At 40.1% G+C, this 23422-nt stretch overlaps 1 protein-coding gene across 1 annotated transcript in view; it reads right to left on the bottom strand.

Annotated features, from left to right (window-relative positions):
* HCFC2 (host cell factor C2) overlaps nucleotides 1–23422 on the bottom strand; it is a 268454-nt gene that overhangs the window by 176515 nt on the left and 68517 nt on the right. Inside the window, exons 6-7 of the mRNA XM_053716965.1 lie at nucleotides 1414–1520; nucleotides 984–1169 (exon numbers count right to left, since the gene is read on the bottom strand). Coding sequence (XP_053572940.1) covers nucleotides 984–1169; nucleotides 1414–1520 — 293 coding nt within the window. The remainder of the gene's footprint in view (nucleotides 1–983; nucleotides 1170–1413; nucleotides 1521–23422) is intronic.

The raw sequence follows: 23422 nt of genomic DNA on the forward strand, positions 1-23422 counted from the left end.
TGGTGAACTGGGCATATCTAGCTATGCTTCACATGCAGAGAAAAATGTTTACACTTAAACAGTGATAACTATTACAAGATGCATTTTTGCCAATACATGCATATTGCAAATAAGTTTCTAATCAAAGATGTACTGTAATTAATCTATGTGCATTTACATTTTGACCGGAATGTCCCTTTAAAGTGACAGTAAGCACAGTTTTCATTAAACAGTGCAACTCAATCTATTTGCTGTAAACATTCCAACCAACTTATTGTGGTTTAGATATGTATGTATAAGAAAAATAGTTATGAGCGAAACACTCACAAAACTGGGACATCTCCTCCTACTGAAATTATTCTAAATGGATTAGGTCAAAGCTGTATATTTTCATTTTGAAACTACCAGGAAGTACAAATTGGACTTAAAGGGACACAAAACCCAACTTTTTTCTTTCATGATTCAGATAGAACATGCCATTTCTAAAAAAATTCCAATTTACTTATATTATCTAATTTGCTTAATTCTCTTGGTATCCTTTGTTGAAAAAGCAGCAATACACTATTGTGAGCTAGCTGAAAGCATTGGATGAGCCAATAACATGAGGCATATAGGTGTAACCACCAATCAACAGCTCCTGAGCCTACCTATGTATCCTTTTCAGCAAATGATACCAAGAGAACAAAACAAATAAGATAACAAAAGTAAATTGGAAAGTTGTTTAAAATCACATGTTCTATCTGAATCATGAACGAAAAAACTGGGTTTTATTTTCCTTTAAAGATGGACTCACTGGCTGATAAGAAGACTGTTCATTGCTTTATGGGTGGACAGTGAAATGCTTCACATGCATAAAAACTCTGAGCACAATTAAATGGTTTAAAAAAAAATACGCAGATTGCTTTACCCATACCAAGAAATACATAAAAAAGAAGTGCAAAAAACATACATAAACTTATTTTTTTCTTTTTAAATCTGTAAAGTTGACATATGTTATAACCTACCAGTATCAATGTACCACAGATCATTACAACAAACTTGATAATTCCATGCCTTTCTGTAACCATCCCTTCCACTCCAAATATACAGGCGTTTGCCAATCACCACTGCACAATGGCCTGCTCTTGGTGGTGGACAATTTTTATTGGCTTCCTGACAGTCTGTCATTATAGTAACCCACTCTGTAGTGTCTATGGTGTAAAAAAAAAGGAAAACATTTTTTGTAACATACTAAATAAAGGGGGTTTAACATTAAAGATATGGACATCTTTATTTTTTAAAAAAAAGAAATTACTGCGCTAAGGCATCATTACCAATAGTGGGCTAGATTAAGTTAAGTTTTTAAATTTTTTTTAAATTCTAAAACATTTTCTTGAGTTAACTTTCCAAATATCAGCATGCTCATTACCATTGTTAATGAAAAGTACTACAAACCCAGATCCATGTATGAAAAGGAGCTGGTACACTTCCACTGCTGATCTTGATGAGTAGAATTTGCGTCATGCATTGTGTGGGGGATCCAGCCACCAAATATATACATTCTATAAAAAAAAAAACAAGGCAAATATAAAATATTTACATAATTTCATTCAGCACTACAGGCCATCCCAAAACTGTTCTGTTAATAGATTTGTACTGTATTTGACAACTATTGTATCATCTTGAGCTCCAAGGTAAGGTATCTAAAGCTACAGCATGATTAAGGACCTGTAGTCCGAGCTGCTGTTGTACTTATGCTGCAATAAAGAACTGGTAAATATTAATTTTCTGGAGTGCTGCTGTTTTGCTTTGGATTTCAAGGTATCTAAAGCTACAGCTAAATCCATGGATTTACAAAGATGCAAAGACACAGCACCTCTCTTGATTATCTTAATTCAGACATGGACAGGGATTACCACTTCATAGAAAGTATAATCAAAATAATAAGTCTAGCCATGAAAGTCACCTAAAATAAACCTTTATTTGCCCATCTAGGTCCACCTTAGAATGACAACATTTCAGGCCCTCACTCGGCCCTAAATCATGATTAAGGGGGCGAGTGAGGGATCTTAAAAGTTGTCTCTACTTTGAATCTTCTTAAGTCCATGGATTTAACGGTGGCTTAAGATACCTTGCTTTGGAGCTGTGAAGGACAGAGTTTGCTTCATTTTCTACTTGAAGAAAGTCTTCATTAAAAATTACATCTTACAATCATTTAATAGGGGAATTTATGGGAATTTCATAATTTTACTTAATTATATATATATATATATATATATATATATATATATATATATATATATATATACATACACACATATATATATATATATATATATATACACATATATATATATATATATATATATATACACATATATATATATATATATATATATATATATATATTTATACACACACACACACATGTACACACACATATACATGGTGGTGAGAGTCCACAATCCATTACTCTTGGGACTTACTCTTCTCTACCACTAGGAAGAGGCAAAAATTCCCAAACCCCAAGAGCTCTATAAAACCCCTCCCACCTCACAAATACATCAGTTTCACATATAGCCAAGCAAAGTGAGGCAAGAAAAAGGAATAAGAGCCATAAAAGAAGCAAGGAAAAAAGATGTGCTGAAGAAAAAACTACCCCTAAAAACATAAAGGGAACTCTCACCACCATTAATGAAATGAATTTATCAGGTAAGCATAAATTATGTTTTCATTCATACTGGTGGTGAGAGTGCACAATCCATTACTCTTGGGAACTAGTACCCAAGCTGTGGAGTCAATGAGTAATAACATAAAGGGAGGGACTTAAAAAAAAAAAAATTCCACTGACAAATTACAGGGACACTGAACCCACATTTTTTCTTTTGTGATTCAGATAGAGCATGGAATTTTAAGCAACATTCTAATTTACTCCTATTATCAAATTTTCTTCATTCTCTTTGTATCTTTATTTGTAATCAAGAATGTAAGTTTAGATGCCAGCGCATTTTTGGTGAACAACCTAGGTTGTTCTTGCTGATTGGTGGATAAATTCATCCACCAATAAAAAAGTGCTGTCGAGAGTTCTAAATTAAAAAAAAAGTTTAGATGCCTTCTTTTTCAAAATAAGATAGCAAGAGAACGAAGAAAAATAGATAATAGGAGTAAATTAGAAAGTTGCGTAAAATTGCATGCTCTATCTGAATCACAAAATAAAAAAATTGGGTTCAGTGTCCATTTAAATCCACAACCCCAATAAGATTGTTTTTTTTAATGCACTTAAATATATCAAACAGGCAAAAAAATCTAAACAGTAGAATTTTGTTAAATGCAAAGAAGACCAAGTAGCTGCCTTGCAAATCTGATCAACTGAAGCCTCATTCTTGAAAGCCCAAGAAGTGGCAACTGGCCTAGTAGAATGAACAGTAATCCACTGCGGTGGAGGGTGACCTGCATCAAAGTAAGCTTTGTGAATCAAAAGTTTCAAACAAGAGGCCAAAGAAACAGCAGAAGCTTTCTGACCATTCCTCTGGCCAGAAAAAAGAATGAACAAACTAGACGTTTGTCTAAAGTCCTTAGTAGCATCAATGTAATACTTCAAAGCCCTAACAACATCCAAAGAATGCAAAGATCTCTCTGAAGCATTCTTAGGATTAGCACACAAAGAAGGAACAACAATCTCTCTGCTAATGTTGTCTGAAGAAAAAACTTTAAACAGAACATCAAATGAGGTCCTTAAAACAGCCTTATCCTGCTGAAAAATCAGATAAGGAGGATCACATTTAAGAGCAGACAAAATAGCCAAAATAAATAACACTCCAAGAAAATAGTTTAATGTCCATCTTAGGCATAGGTTCAAAAGGAGAAGCCTGCAAAACCCTTAACACCAAGTTAAGATTCCATGGAGGAGAAAGTGGCTTGATTACAGGTTTAATACGGACCAGAGATTGCCAACTGAGGTTTCAGATCATTGACCATATTGGTATCCCTAGGAGAGGAGGTGATAGAGAATTATAACAGAAGGAAGTTCACCCCTGGAATATGAACTGCAGAGACTAGACAAGAATTGGTTTCTGCCCATGAGAAAATTCAAGACACCTCCATCATTGCCAGGGAACTGTGAGTTCCCTAATGATAGTTGCCATAAGCTACTGCTGTGACATTATCTGTCTGGAAACAGAGATGAGACTCTTTTCAACAGAGGCCAAGCTTGATGAGCCTGACAATTGCACAGAGTTCTAAAAACATAATTTATGTAAGAACTTACCTGATAAATTCATTTCTTTCATATTAGCAAGAGTCCATGAACTAGTGACGAATGGGATATACATTCCTACCAGGAGGGGCAAAGTTTCCCAAACCTCAAAATGCCTATAAATACACCCCTCACCACACCCACAATTCAGTTTAACGAATAGCCAAGAAGTGGGGTGATAAAAAGTGCGAAAGCATATAAAATAAGGAATTGGAATAATTGTGCTTTATACAAAAATCATAACCACCCCAAAAAAAAGGGCGGGCCTCATGGACTCTTGCTAATATGAAAGAAATGAATTTATCAGGTAAGTTCTTACATAAATTATGTTTTCTTTCATGTAATTACTAAGAGTCCATGAGCTAGTGACGTATGGGATAATGATTACCCAAGATGTGGATCTTTCCACGCAAGAGTCACTAGAGAGGGAGGGATAAAATAAAGACAGCCAATTCCTGCTGAAAATAATCCACACCCAAAATAAAGTTTAATGAAAAACATAAGCAGAAGATTCAAACTGAAACCGCTGCCTGAAGTACTTTTCTACCAAAAACTGCTTCAGAAGAAGAAAATACATCAAAATGGTAGAATTTAGTAAAAGTATGCAAAGAGGACCAAGTTGCTGCTTTGCAAATCTGATCAATCGAAGCTTCATTCCTAAACGCCCAGGAAGTAGAAACTGACCTAGTAGAATGAGCTGTAATCCTTTGAGGCGGAGATTTACCCGACTCAACATAGACAAGATGAATTAAAGATTTCAACCAAGATGCCAAAGAAATGGCAGAAGCTTTCTGGCCTTTTCTAGAACCAGAAAAGATAACAAATAAACTAGAAGTCTTTCGGAAAGACTTAGTAGCTTCAACATAATATTTCAAAGCTCTAACAACATCCAAAGAATGCAATGATTTCTCCTTAGAATTCTTAGGATTAGGACATAATGAAGGAACCACAATTTCACTACTAATGTTGTTAGAATTCACAACTTTAGGTAAAAATTCAAAAGAAGTTCGCAACACTGCCTTATCCTGATGAAAAATCAGAAAAGGAGACTCACAAGAAAGAGCAGATAATTCAGAAACTCTTCTGGCAGAAGAGATTGCCAAAAGGAACAAAACTTTCCAAGAAAGTAATTTAATGTCCAATGAATGCATAGGTTCAAACAGAGGAGCTTGAAGAGCCCCCAGAACCAAATTCAAACTCCAAGGAGGAGAAATTGACTTAATGACAGGTTTTATACGAACCAAAGCTTGTACAAAACAATGAATATCAGGAAGATTAGCAATCGTTCTGTGAAAAAGAACAGAAAGAGCAGAGATTTGTCCTTTCAAAGAACTTGCGGATAAACCTTTATCTAAACCATCCTGAAGAAACTGTAAAATTCTCGGAATTCTAAAAGAATGCCAAGAAAAATGATGAGAAAGACACCAAGAAATATAAGTCTTCCAGACTCTATAATATATCTCTCTGGATACAGATTTACGAGCCTGTAACATAGTATTAATCACAGAGTCAGAGAAACCTCTTTGACCAAGAATCAAGCGTTCAATCTCCATACCTTTATATTTAAGGATTTGAGATCCTGATGGAAAAAAAGGACCTTGCGACAGAAGGTCTGGTCGTAGCGGAAGAGTCCACGGATGGCAAGAGGCCATCCGGACAAGATCCGCATACCAAAAACCTGTGAGGCCATGCCGGAGCTACCAGCAGAACAAACGAGCATTCCTTCAGAATCTTGGAGATTACTCTTGGAAGAAGAACTAGAGGCGGAAAGATATAAGCAGGATGATACTTCCAAGGAAGTGATAATGCATCCACTGCTTCCGCCTGAGGATCCCGGGATCTGGACAGATACCTGGGAAGTTTCTTGTTTAGATGAGACGCCATCAGATCTATTTCTGGAAGCTCCCACATTTGAACAATCTGAAGAAATACCTCTGGGTGAAGAGACCATTCGCCCGGATGCAACGTTTGGCGACTGAGATAATCCGCTTCCCAATTGTCTATACCTGGGATATGAACCGCAGAGATTAGACAGGAGCTGGATTCCGCCCAAACCAGAATTCGAGATACTTCTTTCATAGCCAGAGGACTGTGAGTCCCTCCTTGATGATTGATGTATGCCACAGTAGTGACATTGTCTGTCTGAAAACAAATGAACGATTCTCTCTTCAGAAGAGGCCAAGACTGAAGAGCTCTGAAAATTGCACGGAGTTCCAAAATATTGATCGGTAATCTCACCTCCTGAGATTCCCAAACTCCTTGTGCCGTCAGAGAGCCTCACACAGTTCCCCAACCTGTGAGACTTGCATCTGTTGAAATTACAGTCCAGGTCGGAAGCACAAAAGAAGCCCCCTGAATTAAACGATGGTGATCTGTCCACCACGTTAGAGAGTGTCGTACAATCGGTTTTAAAGATATTAATTGAGATATCTTTGTGTAATCCTTGCACCATTGATTCAGCATACAGAGCTGAAGAGGTCGCATGTGAAAACGAGCAAAGGGGATCGCGTCCGATGCAGCAGTCATAAGACCTAGAATTTCCATGCATAAGGCTACCGAAGGGAATGATTGTGACTGAAGGTTTCGACAAGCTGAAATCAATTTTAGACGTCTCTTGTCTGTTAAAGACAGAGTCATGGACACTGAATCTATCTGGAAACCCAGAAAGGTTACCCTTGTCTGAGGAATCAATGAACTTTTTGGTGAATTGATCCTCCAACCATGATCTTGAAGAAACAACACAAGTCGATTCGTATGAGATTCTGCTAAATGTAAAGACTGAGCAAGTACCAAGATATCGTCCAAATAAGGAAATACCACAATACCCTGTTCTCTGATTACAGACAGAAGGGCACCGAGAACCTTTGTAAAAATTCTTGGAGCTGTAGCTAGGCCAAACGGCAGAGCCACAAACTGGTAATGCTTGTCCAGAAAAGAGAATCTCAGGAACTGATAATGATCTGGATGAATCGGAATATGCAGATATGCATCCTGTAAATCTATTGTGGACATAAAATACCCTTGCTGAACAAAAGGCAAGATAGTCCTTACAGTTACCATTTTGAACGTTGGTATCCTTACATAACGATTCAATATTTTTAGATCCAGAACTGGTCTGAAGGAATTCTCCTTCTTTGGTACAATGAAGAGATTTGAATAAAACCCCATCCCCTGTTCCAGAACTGGAACTGGCATAATTACTCCAGCCAACTCTAGATCTGAAATACAATTCAGAAATGCTTGAGCTTTCACTGGATTTACTGGGACACGGGAAAGAAAAAATCTCTTTGCAGGAGGTCTCATCTTGAAACCAATTCTGTACCCTTCTGAAACAATGTTCTGAATCCAAAGATTGTGAACAGAATTGATCCAAATTTCTTTGAAAAAACGTAACCTGCCCCCTACCAGCTGAGCTGGAATGAGGGCCGCACCTTCATGTGGACTTAGAAGCAGGCTTTGCTTTTCTACAAGGCTTGGATTTATTCCAGACTGGAGATGGTTTCCAAACTGAAACTGCTCCTGAGGATGAAGGATCAGGCTTTTGTTCTTTGTTGAAACGAAAGGAACGAAAACGATTATTAGCCCTGTTTTTACCAATAGATTTTTTATCCTGTGGTAAAAAGTTCCTTTCCCACCAGTAACAGTTGAGATCATGGAATCCAACTGAGAACCAAATAATTTGTTACCCTGGAAAGAAAAGGAAAGTAGAGTTGATTTAGAAGCCATATCAGCATTCCAAGTTTTAAGCCATAAAGCTCTTCTAGCTAAAATAGCTAGAGACATAAACCTGACATCAACTCTGATAATATCAAAAATGGCATCACAGATAAAATTATTAGCATGCTGAAGAAGAATAATAATATTATGAGAATCATGATCTGTTACTTGTTGTGCTAAAGTCTCCAACCAAAAAGTTGAAGCTGCAGCAACATCAGCCAAAGATATAGCAGGTCTAAGAAGATTACCTGAACACAGATAAGCTTTTCTTAGAAAGGATTCAATTTTCCTATCTAAAGGATCTTTAAACGAAGTACCATCTGACGTAGCAATAGTAGTACGTTTAGCAAGGGTAGAAATAGCCCCATCGACTTTAGGGATTTTGTCCCAAAATTCTAATCTGTCAGACGGCACAGGATATAATTGCTTAAAAACATTTAGAAGGAGTAAATGAATTACCCAATTTATCCCATTCTCTGGAAATTACTTCAGAAATAGCATTAGGAACAGGAAAAACTTCTGGAATAACCACAGGAGATTTAAACACCTTATCTAAACGTTTAGAATTAGTATCAAGAGGACCAGAATCCTCTATTTCTAAAGCAATTAGTACTTCTTTAAGTAAAGAACGAATAAATTCCATTTTAAATAAATATGAAGATTTATCAGCATCAATCTCTGAGACAGAATCCTCTGAACCAGAAGAGTCATCAGAATCAGAATGATGATGTTCATTTAAAAATTAATCTGTAGAGAGAGAAGTTTTAAAAGATTTTTTATATTTACTAGAAGGAGAAATAACAGACATAGCCTTCTTGATGGATTCAGAAACAAAATCTCTTATGTTATCAGGAACATTCTGCACCTTAGATGTTGAGGGAACTGCAACAGGCAATGGTACATTACTAAAGGAAATATTATCTGCTTTAACAAGTTTGTCATGACAATTAATACAAACAACAGCCGGAGGAATAGCTACCAAAAGTTTACAGCAGATACACTTAGCTTTGGTAGTTCCAGCACTAGACAGCGATTTTCCTGAAGTATCTTCTGACTCAGATGCAACGTGAGACATCTTGCAATATGTAAGAGAAAAAACAACATATAAAGCAAAATTGATCAAATTCCTTAAATGACAGTTTCAGGAATGGGAAAAAATGCCAATAAACAAGCTTCTAGTAACCAGAAGCAAAGAAAAAATGAGACTGAAATAATGTGGAGACAAAAGCGACGCCAAAAATGATGCCACATCCGGAACGCCGACATTTTTGGCGCAAAAGGACGTCAAAAAATGACGCAACTTCCGGCGACACGTATGACGCCGGAAACAGAAAAGATTTTTTGCGCCAAAAAAGTCCGCGCCAAGAATGACGCAATAAAATGAAGCATTTTCAGCCCCCGCGAGCCTAACAGCCCACAGGGAAAAAAAGTCAAATTTTTAAGGTAAGAAAAAATGATTGATTCAAATGCATTATCCCAAATATGAAACTGACTGTCTGAAAATAAGGAATGTTGAACATTCTGAGTCAAGGCAAATAAATGTTTGAATACATATATTTAGAACTTTATAAATAAAGTGCCCAACCATAGCTTAGAGTGTCACAGAAAATAAGATTTACTTACCCCAGGACACTCATCTACATGTTTGTAGAAAGCCAAACCAGTACTGAAACGAAAATCAGCAGAGGTAATGGTATATAAATAAGAGTATATCGTCGATCTGAAAAGGGAGGTAAGAGATGAATCTCTACGACCGATAACAGAGAACCTATGAAATAGACCCCGTAGAAGGAGATCACTGCATTCAAATAGGCAATACTCTCCTCACATCCCTCTGACATTCACTGCACGCTGAGAGGAAAACCGGGCTCCAACTTGCTGCGGAGCGCATATCAACGTAGAATCTAGCACAAACTTACTTCACCACCTCCATAGGAGGCAAAGTTTGTAAAACTGAATTGTGGGTGTGGTGAGGGGTGTATTTATAGGCATTTTGAGGTTTGGGAAACTTTGCCCCTCCTGGTAGGAATGTATATCCCATACGTCACTAGCTCATGGACTCTTGCTAATTACATGAAAGAAACATTGATTGGTAACCTCCCGTCCAGAGGCTTCCAAACTCCCTGTGCTGACACCCAAACAGCTCCCAAGCCTGAGAGACTTGCATCTGTAGTGATCACAGTCCAGGTAGGATGAGCTCAAGAAGCCACCTGAATAATAAACTGATGATCTAGCCACGTAGTAAGAGACCCTGACTTGTACTGGAATCCAAAAATATCCTTTGAGAGAGCCAAGTATAATCTCTTCATCATTGACTCAGCATACAAAGCTGAAGAGGTCTCATGTAAAAATAAGCAAATAGAATTGCATCTAAATCTGCAATCATGAGACCTAGGACTTCCATACACAAAGCCACAGAGTGAAACAAGACAGACTGAAGTTTTAGGTAAGCTGACAGCAATTTTAATCTTTTCTGCTCTGAGAAAGATTGATGGATACTAAATCTATTTGAAAACACTAAAAAGTTACTTTTGTCTGAGGATTTGTTTGGAAAATTGATCTCCTTAGGAAGTTATACTTTGCAGAATCCAACAAAGCAGGCACTCTTTTAGCAAGGTTGCTCAGGGTGAAAAGAACCAATTCACAAATATATAGAATAAATCAATCTGCAGGCAATTCAGTACAAGACTCTCAAAGTATAAAACAATTTAGAAATTATTATTATAAAAAAACTGTATAATCTCCCACGACTAGAGGCAGCAGATGGTCCAGATTCAATATTTACTTACCTTAGCGACATTGATTTACCTATAATCCTGTCGGACATAGCCAAAGCCATGGAAGACCCCATCACTACACAGAAAGTCCTGTCAGCTATAGAGAAATTGACACTCAATAAAAGCCCAGGCGGGTTTTCTAATGCCTATTACAAGCAGTTTAAGCACATACTAGCCCCGCACCTCACCTCCATGTTTCATACAATTGACACAGATACCAGTTGGCCCACACAATCTTTAGAAGCGCATATTACAGTATTACCTAAATTGGGGAAATATCCCAGACTAGTGGGAAATTATAGGCCTATATCATCACTCAATACGGACATAAAACTTTTCACAAAAATTCTATCCAAACTTATAAACTCTATTTTGCCCAAATTAATCCATGTAGACCAATCAGGGTTTGTCCCTGGCCGAGAGGCTAGGCATAACACTAAGGACTTTACATCTTATAGAACAGGTTAAAAGGGCTGGAGAGCCCACAGTCCTGATATCTACAGATGCTGAGAAAGCATTTGATCGTCTGGACTGGGGGTTCCTCAGGGCATGCCTTGTCAGATTTGGTTTCGGGATTTTTATAATGGTAAAAAAAAAATCTTTAGTGTATATGGGAGCCCTTCAGCTCGGTAAAAGCCAACGGTATCCTGTCTAACAATTTTCAGATATATAACGGCACCAGACAGGTGTGCCCTCTGTTTTTGTGCTTTCTATAGAAAAGTTGGCAGTGCAAGTTAGGGAAAATATAAACATACATGCATCACTTAGATATAAAGTAGACATGCATTTTTTTGGTTTCAACACTCAAAGGATGAACAATGTGATTTCATCTTGAAGAAGGTACATTTGATAAGATAGTTGAGAGCCTTGAGATGAAGGACATACAATCCTCTTGATAATTGCTTTTAAACTAGAGCCACATAGAAACTTATGTTCAACATCACAGAAGGCAAGCGCCTATTCTTGGAAATGTTTGCTATCCATGACTTAAGCGACATCTCTTTTCTTGTGTCCTCAGGCCTCCCCAACAGGCCAGGTTTTCAGGATTACCTTGGAAGAGAGCAGGTCAAATAACCATGTTTACTAATCAGGTGATTATTTCACAGTTCAGATATCCTCAAAATGTGGCTTGTTAGGGAGGCCTGAGGACAGGTTTGAAAACCAGTGGAATAGAGTGATCTACATAACCATCAGATGAAAAGATACTTAAACATCTTACATGAAATAATAAGACATTTATGCCCAAAGCATACAGAAAGAGAAGTGCCCTACCAGGAACAAACAACATCTCAGTAGCTTGTTCTATGGCAAGTTAGCACCAGGGAGCAGCCTCTTTTAGCCCAATTGTGCCTTCCACAGAAGAGAACTTTCCTGAAGTATATCAGTCTGATCCCGCTTAGTAAGGTCAGTCCAGCCGTGAAATACCAGGCAATCATCCTCTGAACAAGTAACATGGCAAACCATGTGTAATGGGAGGAAGTGGAAAGGGCCAATACCATGCATAGGCCTAGATTTGGAGTTTGGCGGTAGAAGGGCTGTTAACGCTCCGCAGGCTTTTTTCTGGCCGCACCATAAATTTAACTCTGGTATCGAGAGTTCAAACAAATGCTGCGTTAGGCTCCAAAAAAGGAGCGTAGAGCATTTTTACCGCAAATGCAACTCTCGATACCAGAGTTGCTTACGGACGCGGCCAGCCTCAAAAACGTGCTCGTGCACGATTCCCCCATAGAAAACAATGGGGCTGTTTGAGCTGAAAAAAAACCTAACACCTGCAAAAAAGCAGCGTTCAGCTCCTAACGCAGCCCCATTGTTTCCTATGGGGAAACACTTCCTACGTCTGCACCTAACACTCTAACATGTACCCCGAGTCTAAACACCCCTAGCCTTACACTTATTAACCCCTAATCTGCCGCTCCCGCTATCGCTGACCCCTGCATATTTTTTTTAACCCCTAATCTGCCGCTCCGTAAACCGCCGCAACCTACGTTATCCCTATGTACCCCTAATCTGCTGCTTTAACATCGCCGACCCCTATATTATATTTATTAACCCCTAATCTGCCCCCCACAACGTCGCCGACACCTGCCTACACTTATTAACCCCTAATCTGCCGAGCGGACCTGAGCGCTACTATAATAAAGTTATTAACCCCTAATCCGCCTCACTAACCCTATCATAAATAGTATTAACCCCTAATCTGCCCTCCCTAACATCGCCGACACCTAACTTCAATTATTAACCCCTAATCTGACGACCGGAGCTCACCGCTACTATAATAAATGGATTAACCCCTAAAGCTAAGTCTAACCCTAACACTAACACCCCCCTAAGTTAAATATAATTTAAATCTAACGAAATAAATTAACTCTTATTAAATAAATTATTCCTATTTAAAGCTAAATACTTACCTGTAAAATACATCCTAATATAGCTACAATATAAATTATAATTATATTATAGCTATTTTAGGATTAATATTTATTTTACAGGCAACTTGGTATTTATTTTAACCAGGTACAATAGCTATTTAATAGTTACCTAGTTAAAATAATAACAAATTTACCTGTAAAATAAATCCTAACCTAAGATATAATTAAACCTAACACTACCCTATCAATAAATTAATTAAATAAACTACCTACAATTACCTACAATTAACCTAACACTACACTATCAATAAATTAATTAAACACAATTCCTACAAATAAATACAATTAAATAAACTAGCTAAAGTACAAAAAATAAAAAAGAACTAAGTTACAAAAAATAAAAAAATATTTACAAACATAAGAAAAATATTACAACAATTTTAAACTAACTACACCTACTCTAAGCCCCCTAATAAAATAACAAAGCCCCCCAAAATAAAAAATTCCCTACCCTATTCTAAATTAAAAAAGGTAAAAGCTCTTTTACCTTACCAGCCCTGAACAGGGCCCTTTGCGGGGCATGCCCCAAGAATTTCAGCTCTTTTGCCTGTAAAAAAAAACATACAATACCCCCCCCCAACATTACAACCCACCACCCACATACCCCTAATCTAACCCAAACCCCCCTTAAATAAACCTAACACTAAGCCCCTGAAGATCTTCCTACCTTGTCTTCACCATCCAGGTTCACCGATCCGTCCTGAAGAACTCCTCCGATGTCCTGATCCAAGCCCAAGCGGGGGGCTGAAGAGGTCCATGATCCGGTCAAAGTCTTCATCCAAGCGGGGCAGAAGAGGATCTTCCATCCGATTGAAGTCTTCATCCAGGCGGCATCTTCTATGGTCTTCTATCCGGAGCGAAGCGGCAGGATCCTGAAGACCTCCAGCGCGGAACATCCATCCGGCCCGACGACTGAACGACGAATGACTGTTCCTTTAAGGGACGTCATCCAAGATGGCGTCCCTCGAATTCCGATTGGCTGATAGGATTCTATCAGCCAATCGGAATTAAGGTAGGAATTTTCTGATTGGCTGATGGAATCAGCCAATCAGAATCAAGTTCAATCCGATTGGCTGATCCGATCAGCCAATCAGATTGAGCTCGCATTCTATTGGCTGTTCCGATCAGCCAATAGAATGCGAGCTCAATCTGATAGGCTGATTGGATCAGCCAATCGGATTGAACTTGATTCTGATTGGCTGATTCCATCAGCCAATCAGAAAATTCCTACCTTAATTCCGATTGGCTGATAGAATCCTATCAGCCAATCGGAATTCGAGGGACGCCATCTTGGATGACGTCCCTTAAAGGAACAGTCATTCGTCGTTCAGTCGTCGGGCCGGATGGATGTTCCGCGCTGGAGGTCTTCAGGATCCTGCCGCTTCGCTCCGGATAGAAGACCATAGAAGATGCCGCCTGGATGAAGACTTCAATCGGATGGAAGATCCTCTTCTGCCCCGCTTGGATGAAGACTTTGACCGGATCATGGACCTCTTCAGCCCCCCGCTTGGGCTTGGATCAGGACATCGGAGGAGCTCTTCAGGACGGATCGGTGAACCTGGATGGTGAAGACAAGGTAGGAAGATCTTCAGGGGCTTAGTGTTAGGTTTATTTAAGGGGGTTTGGGTTAGATTAGGGGTATGTGGGTGGTGGGTTGTAATGTTGGGGGGGGGGTATTGTATGTTTTTTTTTACAGGCAAAAGAGCTGAAATTCTTGGGGCATGCCCCGCAAAGGGCCCTGTTTAGGGCTGGTAAGGTAAAAACATAATTTATGCTTACCTGATAAATTCCTTTCTTCTGTAGTGTGATCAGTCCACGGGTCATCATTACTTCTGGGATATTAACTGCTCCCCTACAGGAAGTGCAAGAGGATTCACCCAGCAGAGCTGCATATAGCTCCTCCCCTCTACGTCACTCCCAGTCATTCGACCAAGGACCAACGAGAAAGGAAAAGCCAAGGGTGAAGTGGTGACTGGAGTATAAATTAAAAAATATTTACCTGCCTTAAAAACAGGGCGGGCCGTGGACTGATCACACTACAGAAGAAAGGAATTTATCAGGTAAGCATAAATTATGTTTTCTTCTGTTAAGTGTGATCAGTCCACGGGTCATCATTACTTCTGGGATACCAATACCAAAGCAAAAGTACACGGATGACGGGAGGGATAGGCAGACTCTTTATACAGAAGAAACCACTGCCTGAAGAACCTTTCTCCCAAAAATAGCCTCCGATGAAGCAAAGGTGTCAAATTTGTAAAATTTGGAAAAAGTATGAAGCGAAGACCAAGTTGCAGCCTTGCAAATCTGTTCAACAGAGGCCTCATTCTTGAAGGCCCAAGTGGAAGCCACAGCTCTAGTAGAATGAGCTGTAATTCTTTCAGGGGGCTGCTGTCCAGCAGTCTCATAAGCTAAACGAATTATGCTACGAAGCCAAAAAGAAAGAGAGGTAGCGGAAGCTTTTTGACCTCTCCTCTGCCCAGAGTAAATGACAAACAGAGAAGACGTTTGTCGGAATTCCTTAGTTGCCTGCAAGTAAAATTTTAGAGCCCGGACTACATCCAGGTTGTGCAGTAGACGTTCCTTCTTTGAAGAAGGATTTGGGCATAAAGAAGGAACAACAATCTCTTGATTGATATTCCTGTTAGTAACTACCTTAGGTAAGAACCCAGGTTTAGTACGCAGGACTACCTTATCCGAATGAAAAATCAAATAAGGAGAATCACAATGTAAGGCTGATAATTCAGAGACTCTTCGAGCCGAGGAAATAGCCATTAAAAATAGAACTTTCCAAGATAACAACTTTATATCAATGGAATGAAGGGGTTCAAACGGAACGCCCTGTAAAACATTAAGAACAAGGTTTAAACTCCATGGTGGAGCAACAGTTTTAAACACAGGCTTAATCCTGGCCAAAGCCTGACAAAAAGCCTGGACGTCAGGAACTTCTGACAGACGTTTGTGTAACAGAATGGACAGAGCTGAGATCTGTCCCTTTAATGAACTAGCAGATAAACCCTTTTCTAAACCTTCTTGTAGAAAAGACAATATCCTAGGAATCCTAACCTTACTCCAAGAGTAACCTTTGGATTCACACCAATGTAGGTATTTACGCCATATCTTATGGTAAATCTTTCTGGTAACAGGTTTCCTAGTCTGTATTAAGGTACTAATAACTGACTCAGAAAACCCACGTCTTGATAAAATTAAGCGTTCAATTTCCAAGCAGTCAACTTCAGAGAAGTTAGATTTTGATGTTTGAAGGGACCCTGTATCAGAAGGTCCTGTTTCAGAGGTAGAGACCAAGGCGGACAGGATGACATGTCCACCAGGTCTGCATACCAAGTCCTGCGTGGCCACGCAGGTGCTATTAGAATCACTGATGCTCTCTCTTGTTTGATTCTGGCTATCAATCGAGGAAGCAACGGGAAGGGTGGAAACACGTAAGCCATCCTGAAGTCCCAAGGTGCTGTCAGAGCATCTATCAGGACTGCTCCTGGATCCCTGGATCTGGACCCGTAACGAGGAAGCTTGGCGTTCTGTCGAGACGCCATGAGATCTATCTCTGGTTTGCCCCAACGTCGAAGTATTTGGGCAAAGACCTCCGGATGAAGTTCCCACTCCCCCGGATGAAAAGCCTGACGACTTAAGAAATCCGCCTCCCAGTTCTCCACTCCCGGGATGTGGATTGCTGACAGGTGGCAAGAGTGAGACTCTGCCCAGCGAATTATCTTTGATACTTCCATCATAGCTAGGGAGCTTCTTGTCCCTCCCTGATGGTTGATGTAAGCTACAGTCGTGATGTTGTCCGACTGAAACCTGATGAACCCCTCGAGTTGTCAACTGGGGCCAAGCCAGGAGGGCATTGAGAACTGCTCTCAATTCCAGAATGTTTATTGGCAGGAGACTCTCCTCCTGACTCCATAGTCCCTGAGCCTTCAGGGAATTCCAGACGGCACCCCAACCTAGAAGGCTGGCGTCTGTTGTTACAATTGTCCAGTCTGGTCTGCTGAATGGCATCCCCCTGGACAGGTGTGGCCGAGAAAGCCACCATAGAAGAGAATTTCTGGTCTCTTGATCCAGATTCAGAGAAGGGGATAAGTCTGAGTAATCCCCATTCCACTGACCTAGCATGCACAGTTGCAGTGGTCTGAGGTGTAAGCGTGCAAAGGGTACCATGTCCATTGCCGCTACCATTAAGCCGATTACCTCCATACATTGAGCCACTGACGGGTGTTGAATGGAATGAAGAGTGCGGCAAGCACTTTGAAGTCTTGATAGCCTGTCCTCTGTCAGGTAAATCTTCATTTCTACAGAATCTATAAGAGTCCCCAGGAAGGGAACTCTTGTGAGTGGAACGAGTGAACTTTTCTTTTCGTTCACCTTCCATCCATGTGACCTTAGAAATGCCAGCACTAACTCTGTATGAGATTTGGCAGTTTGAAAGCTTGAAGCTTGTATCAGAATGTCGTCTAGGTATGGAGCTACCGAGATTCCCCGCGGTCTTAGTACCGCCAGAAGAGCACCCAGAACCTTTGTGAAGATTCTTGGCGCTGTAGCCAATCCGAATGGAAGAGCCACAAACTGGTAATGCCTGTCTAGGAAGGCAAACCTTAGGTACCGGTAATGATCTTTGTGAATCGGTATGTGCAGGTAAGCATCTTTTAAATCTACAGTGGTCATGTACTGACCCTCTTGGATCATAGGTAAAATTGTCCGAATAGTCTCCATCTTGAACGATGGAACTCTTAGGAATTTGTTTAGGATCTTTAAGTCCAGGATTGGTCTGAAAGTTCCCTCTTTTTTGGGAACCACAAACAGATTTGAGTAAAACCCCTGTCCCTGTTCCGATCGTGGAACTGGATGGATTACTCCCATTAACAAGAGCTCTTGTACGCAACGTAGAAAAGCCTCTTTCTTTGTCTGGATTGTTGACAATCTTGACAGATGAAATCTCTCTCTTGGAGGAGAGTATTTGAAGTCCAGAAGGTATCCCTGAGATATTATCTCTAGCGCCCAGGGATCCTGAACATCTCTTGCCCAAGCCTGGGCGAAGAGAGAAAGTCTGCCCCCCACTAGATCCGATCCCGGATCGGGGGCCCTCAATTCATGCTGTTTTGGGGGCAGCAGCAGGTTTCCTAGTCTGCTTGCCCTTGTTCCAGGACTGGTTAGGTTTCCAGCCTTGTCTGTAGCGAGCAACAGCTCCTTCCTGTTTTGGTGCAGAGGAAGTTGATGCTGCTCCTGCTTTGAAATTACGAAAGGAACGAAAACTAGACTGTCTAGTCTTGGCTTTGGCTTTGTCCTGAGGCAGGGCATGGCCTTTACCTCCTGTAATGTCAGCGATAATCTCTTTCAACCCGGGCCCGAATAAGGTCTGCCCTTTGAAAGGTATATTAAGCAATTTAGACTTAGAAGTAACATCAGCTGACCAGGATTTTAGCCACAGCGCCCTGCGTGCCTGAATGGCGAATCCTGAATTCTTCGCCGTAAGTTTAGTAAGATGTACTACGGCCTCCGAAATGAATGAATTAGCTAGTTTAAGGACTCTAAGCCTGTCCGTAATGTCGTCCAGAGTAGCTGAACCAATGTTCTCTTCCAGAGACTCAATCCAGAATGCCGCTGCAGCCGTGATCGGCGCAATGCATGCAAGGGGTTGCAATATAAAACCTTGTTGAACAAACATTTTCTTAAGGTAACCCTCTAACTTTTTATCCATTGGATCTGAAAAAGCACAGCTATCCTCCACCGGGATAGTGGTACGCTTAGCTAAAGTAGAAACTGCTCCCTCCACCTTAGGGACCGTTTGCCATAAGTCCCTTGTGGTGGCGTCTATTGGAAACATTTTTCTAAATATCGGAGGGGGTGAGAACGGCACACCGGGTCTATCCCACTCCTTAGTAACAATTTCAGTAAGTCTCTTAGGTATAGGAAAAACCTCAGTACTCGTCGGTACCGCAAAATATTTATCCAACCTACACATTTTCTCTGGTATTGCAACTGTGTTACAATCATTCAGAGCCGCTAACACCTCCCCTAGTAATACACGGAGGTTTTCCAGTTTAAATTTAAAATTTTAAATATCTGAATCCAGTCTGTTTGGATCAGAACCGTCACCCACAGAATGAAGTTCTCCGTCCTCATGTTCTGCCACCTGTGACGCAGTGTCTGACATGGCCCTAATATTATCAGCGCACTCTGTTCTCACCCCAGAGTGATCACGCTTACCTTTTAGTTCTGGTAATTTAGCCAAAACTTCAGTCATAACAGTAGCCATATCCTGTAATGTGATTTGTAATGGCCGCCCAGCTGTACTCGGCGCTACAATATCACGCACCTCCCTCTGAGCGGGAGATGTAGGTACTGACACGTGAGGCGAGTTAGTCGGCATAACTCTCCCCTCGTTGTTTGGTGAAATTTGTTCAATTTGTACAGATTGATTTTTATTTAAAGTAGCATCAATACAGTTAGTACATAAATTTCTATTGGGCTCCACTTTGGCATTGCAACAAATGACACAGGTATCATCTTCTGAATCAGACATGTTTAACACACTAGCAAATAAACTTGCAACTTGGAAATACAATTCAAATAGAATAATATTAAAACGTACTGTGCCTTTAAGAAGCACAGAAGATCTATGACAGTTAAAAATTAATAAATTGAAACAGTTATAGCCTCAATCCTTGTAAACAACACAACTTTAGCAAAGGTTTAATCCCATTAGCAAAGATAACAATTTCTGAAAGCAGGAAACAAATTACAGAATAAAAGTTTTTATTTCAGTCAAACTATAATTCTCACAGCTCTGCTGAGAGAAATTACCTCCCTCAAAATAAGTTTTGAAGACCCCTGAGCTCTGTAGAGATGAACCAGATCATGCAGGGAATACAATGAGTTGCTGACTGAAATATTTGATGCATAGTAAAAGCGCCCCTCCCCCACACACACAGCAGTGAGGGAGAACAGAAACTGACAGAAAAAACAGATTTAAGCAACTGCCAAGTGGAAAAATGGTGCCCAAACATTTATTCACTCAGTACCTCAGCAAATGAAAACGATTTTACATTCCAGCAAAAACGTTAAACATAATCTCTAGTTATTAAACAGCTTTATGTCTTTCTTACAGTGTAATTCTAGTGAAGTACCATTCTCCCAGAATACTGAAGTGTAAAGTATACATACATGACATTATATCGGTATGGCAGGATTTTCTCATCAATTCCATTGTCAGAAAATAAAAACTGCTACATACCTCTATGCAGATTCATCTGCCCGCTGTCCCCTGATCTGAAGTTTACCTCACTCCTCAGATGGCCGAGAACAGCAATATGATCTTAACTACTCCGGCTAAAATCATAGCAAAACTCTGGTAGATTCTTCCTCAAAGTCTGCCAGAGAGGTAATAACACACTCCGGTGCTATTTTAAAATAACAAACTTTTGATTGAAGATATAAAACTAAGTATAATCACCATAGTCCTCTCACACGACCTATCTAGTTGCTGGGTGCAAGAGAATGACTGGGAGTGACGTAGAGGGGAGGAGCTATATACAGCTCTGCTGGGTGAATCCTCTTGCACTTCCTGTAGGGGAGCAGTTAATATCCCAGAAGTAATGATGACCCGTGGACTGATCACACTTAACAGAAGAAAGAGCTTTTACCTTTTTTAATTTAGAATAGGGTAGGGAATTTTTTATTTTGGGGGGCTTTGTTATTTTATTAGGGGGCTTAGAGTAGGTGTAATTAGTTTAAAATTGTTGTAATATTTTTCTTATGTTTGTAAATATTTTTTTATTTTTTGTAACTTAGTTTTTTTTTATTTTTTGTACTTTAGCTAGTTTATTTAATTGTATTTATTTGTAGGAATTGTGTTTAATTAATTAATTTATTGATAGTGTAGTGTTAGGTTAATTGTAGGTAATTGTAGGTAGTTTATTTAATTAATTTATTGATAGGGTAGTGTTAGGTTTAATTATATCTTAGGTTAGGATTTATTTTACAGGTAAATTTGTTATTATTTTAACTAGGTAACTATTAAATAGCTATTGTACCTGGTTAAAATAATTACCAAGTTGCCTGTAAACTAAATATAAATCCTAAAATAGCTATAATATAATTATAATTTATATTGTAGCTATATTAGGATGTATTTCACAGGTAAGTATTTAGCTTTAAATAGGAATAATTTATTTAATAAGAGTTAATTTATTTAGTTAGATTTAAATTATATTTAACTTAGGGGGGTGTTAGTGTTAGGGTTAGACTTAGCTTTAGGGGTTAATCCATTTATTATAGTAGCGGTGAGCTCCGGTCGTCAGATTAGGGGTTAATAATTGAAGTTAGGTGTCGGCGATGTTAGGGAGGGCAGATTAGGGGTTAATACTATTTATGATAGGGTTAGTGAGGCGGGTTAGGGGTTAATAACTTTATTATAGTAGCGCTCAGGTCCGCTCGGCAGATTAGGGGTTAATAAGTGTAGGCAGGTGTCGGCGACGTTGAGGGGGGCAGATTAGGGGTTAATAAATATAATATAGGGGTCGGCGGTGTTAGGGGCAGCAGATTAGGGGTACATAGGGATAACGTAGGTGGCGGCGCTTTGCGGTCGGAAGATTAGGGGTTAATTATTTTAAGTAGCTGGCGGCGACGTTGTGGGGGGCAGGTTAGGGGTTAATAAATGTAATACAGGGGTCGGCGGGGTTAGGGGCAGCAGATTAGGGGTACATAAGTATAACGTAGGTGGCGGTCGGCAGATTAGGGGTTAAAAAATTTTAATCGAGTGGCGGCGATGTGGGGGGAGCTCGGTTTAGGGGTACATAGGTAGTTTATGGGTGTTAGTGTACTTTAGGGTACAGTAGTTAAGAGCTTTATGAACCGGCGTTAGCCCAGAAAGCTCTTAACTACTGCTATTTTCCTGCGGCTGGAGTTTTGTCGTTAGAGCTCTAACGCTCACTTCAGAAACGACTCTAAATACCGGCGTTAGGAAGATCCCATTGAAAAGATAGGATACGCAATTGACGTAAGGGGATCTGCGGTATGGAAAAGTCGCGGCTGAAAAGTGAGCGTTAGACCCTTTAATCACTGACTCCAAATACCAGCGGGCGGCCAAAACCAGCGTTAGGAGCCTCTAACGCTGGTTTTCACGGCTAACGCCAAACTCCAAATCTAGGCCTAAGTGTGCTAGCTATAAATTCCTCACCACAAAAACATAAATTATGCTTACCTGATAATTTTATTTCCATCGAGGGGAGGAGAGTCCACGGCTTCATTCATTACTAGTGGGAATTAAGAACCTGGCCACCAGGAAAAGCCAAAGACACCCCAGCCAAAGGATTAAATTCCTCCCCCACTCCCCTCATCCCCCAGTCATTCTGCTGATGGAACAAGGAACAGTAGGAGAAACATTAGGGTATAAATGGTGCCAGAAGAGAATATTAAAATTTGTTCCTCCCATCGGAGATACCTGCGGGGGCCGTGGACTCTCCTCCCCTCGATGGAAATAAAATTATCAGGTAAGCATAATTTATGTTTTCCATCTAAAGGGGAGGAGAGTCCACGGCTTCATTCATTACTAGTGGAAACATATACCCAAGCTCTAGAGGAAACTGAAAGAAACAGGGAGGGTAAAAGGTGGACCCTTAATCTGAGGGCACCACAGCCTGTAGAACCTCTTTACCAAAAACCGCTTCCGCAGAAGCAAAAAACGTCAAATTTGGAAAAATTAGTGAAGGTATGCAAGGAGGACCAGGTAGCCGCCTTGCAAATCTGCTCCATAGAAGCCTCATTTTTGAAGGCCCAAGATGAAGCTACCGCTCTAGTGGAATGAGCCGTAAATCCTCTAAGGAGGCTTATGTCCTGCTGTCTCATAAGCAAAGCGTATCAGGCTCCTCTGCCAAAAAGACAAAGAAGTAGCAGAAGCCCTCTGACCCCTGTGCTTCCCTGAATACACGACAAAAAGAGTGTTAGATTGTCTGAAATCCTTTGTGGCCTGAAGATAAAATTTCAAGGCACGAACCATGTCCAGATTATAAAGTAACCTCTCCTTAGGAGAAGAAGGATTAGGATATAATTAAGGAACGACTATCTCCTGATTGATGTTGCGGTTAGACTCCACCTTGGGGAGAAACCCCACACCAGTGCGAAGAACAGCCTTATCTGCATGAAACACCAGATAAGGGGGCTCATATTGCAAGGCCGCCAGCTCAGAAACCCTGCGTGCCGATGCAATGGCCAACAGAAAGAGAACCTTCCATGATAGAATTTTTATGTCAAGAGAATGCATAGGTTCAAAC

Source organism: Bombina bombina, chromosome 6, assembly GCF_027579735.1.
Source record: "Bombina bombina isolate aBomBom1 chromosome 6, aBomBom1.pri, whole genome shotgun sequence".
NCBI classification, from domain to species: Eukaryota; Metazoa; Chordata; class Amphibia; order Anura; family Bombinatoridae; genus Bombina; species Bombina bombina.